Below are 1,983 nucleotides of genomic sequence, written 5' to 3' on the forward strand. Positions count from 1 at the left end.
AAGATCATGAAGTTTTACTTGAAGTCACACTTTGGGGCATATGCTTACCGGGGATCCTCCGATACGGGAACACAACGTCTTGGAATTTGTGTACTTTATCTTCTCCAACTTCATCAACGGGCACATCACTTTTCAAATATCTATCATCTGGGGCATGAATGTACTCCGTCACCATTGGCTAGACGTGTGATACAGTATTCTTGTGGTTCCCAGTTGTCAAATTTGTTTTTTGGCACATGCAACATACCGTGTTCTGCCCGACAAAAATAACCTTACGCCTGCTACAGGACCCTGGATAGTTCCTTCAGATCTCCCTTGGAGAGATCCCTTCTCCGTGCAAGTTCAAGGGGAAGGGAGGGCCGATGGAGTTGAAAGGGAATTTGATGTCTGCTCGTTTACAAAGTCCTTTGCCGCACGTTTAGATTTGTTAGATTTGAATTTACAAAGTAGAAATAGGAACCCAAATCATTCCTTGTACCCCAGAATGGAATAAGGCCGCACAGACTCAGTGCAGTAATTAGATTTGACTCCAGCTGAGAAATGTTGAGTGTCCATCCCTTACAAGTCTCTCAAAAGCTCTCATGAAAAAAATTCCATCTGGGGAGCTCATCTTGAGGTCTAACACGGTCAGTCGAGATCTGCGCAGTAGCAAGTGGCCATCAATGATTTAGGTGATCAATTTGATTCCATATTACAAGGAAAGATTTGAGTCAGTCAGAGTGGGGGCACCAGACTGAGGGTTTTTAGAGAATTTTTGTGGTTTTGGAAAAGGATACAAAATGACCACAAAATGTCAACACTTTCCTTCATTTGCTATGTCAGGTAAATCCTTTAGACCAAAATCTTTCAAACTTATCTTGATACCTACTGATATCCAACACCCATGTGTTCAGATTGATTGAATGATCACCACGACCTTCATGTCTTTGTGAATATATGTGGTTTCAGATCATAAATTCTCAATTCAAATGCAATCACACAAACTTTCAAAATTCAAAAAAACTATTCATGCAATCCTGAATCTAAATGAAACTAAACTAAAATAAGGTGATCAAAACAACACATTTACAATTCAAAAGTAAAAAAAAAGTTTTCCATACTACTACTTAAAAAAAGAACTTGAAAGAACGATATACATCCAGTAAAAAAAACCCACACATTAAAAAACAAAAAAAGACAAAAAAACCCCATCACATTCATTTGTTTTCTTTCTTTCACTTCTCTCAAAAACTATAACCAATCAATTCCCATACAAATTTGTTTAGAAAAAATTGATTTTAAAAAAATTAAGTCAACCAAGAAGTAAAAGAACACACACACACTTTGCAAACTTCAAGATACTTTTTTCGAAGAAAAGATAAATAAATAAATATCTTGTCATCATCATCATCATCTTTCTAATACTTTTAATCTATTCTTCTACTTCAAAGAAATCACTGTTGTTGCTTTTTTACTACTTATCATCATATAATACTTTCTTTTTTTTCAAACTGCTAAAGTCTCATTGATCTATATAAGCCAAATCAAATATCAATATTCAATCTAAATCAACCCAAAAAACTCAATCAGACAAAAAAATTACTTACCAATTGTACACACAGCCTTGCCACTCTGTGATCATACTCTTTACCTCCAGTAGCACTTCCATGTCCAAGCACACTACCTGCTTCATCGCTCTCATAAAAGCAATTATGGATCAAGATCCCAGAGAATCCTAACTGTGATAAGATTGAGAGTAAATCAGATGCATCAATCATTCCTTCAGTTAACCGTGCAAGGAACGGTGATCCCACTGCTCGAGGATGATGACTAAGAACCAAAAGAATCAATATCATTTCGTCAATATTCTATATAAACCAATCCTGATTGATATACTCACGGGAACATCACGGTCTGACAAGCATTCAATAACGTCGTATTCTCCGAAGTTCTCATAATCTCTTGAATTCGTCCTGATAATTCACTTTGCCTATGATGAACCAA

General features: G+C 36.3%; 1 protein-coding gene across 1 annotated transcript; it reads right to left on the reverse strand.

The window, feature by feature from the left end:
• Positions 1 to 987: 987 nt before the first annotated feature.
• On the reverse strand, positions 988 to 1,969 carry MELLADRAFT_72406 (uncharacterized protein; the record flags this gene model as incomplete). Its single annotated transcript, XM_007412201.1, has 3 exons — positions 988 to 1,509; positions 1,587 to 1,809; positions 1,880 to 1,969. 3 exons carry the CDS (start codon positions 1,933 to 1,935, stop codon positions 1,486 to 1,488), a joined length of 303 nt encoding a protein of 100 aa, XP_007412263.1.
• Positions 1,970 to 1,983: the final 14 nt, after the last annotated feature.

Source organism: Melampsora larici-populina (genome assembly GCF_000204055.1).
Source record: "Melampsora larici-populina 98AG31 unplaced genomic scaffold MELLAscaffold_29, whole genome shotgun sequence".
Taxonomy (NCBI): Eukaryota; Fungi; Basidiomycota; class Pucciniomycetes; order Pucciniales; family Melampsoraceae; genus Melampsora; species Melampsora laricis-populina.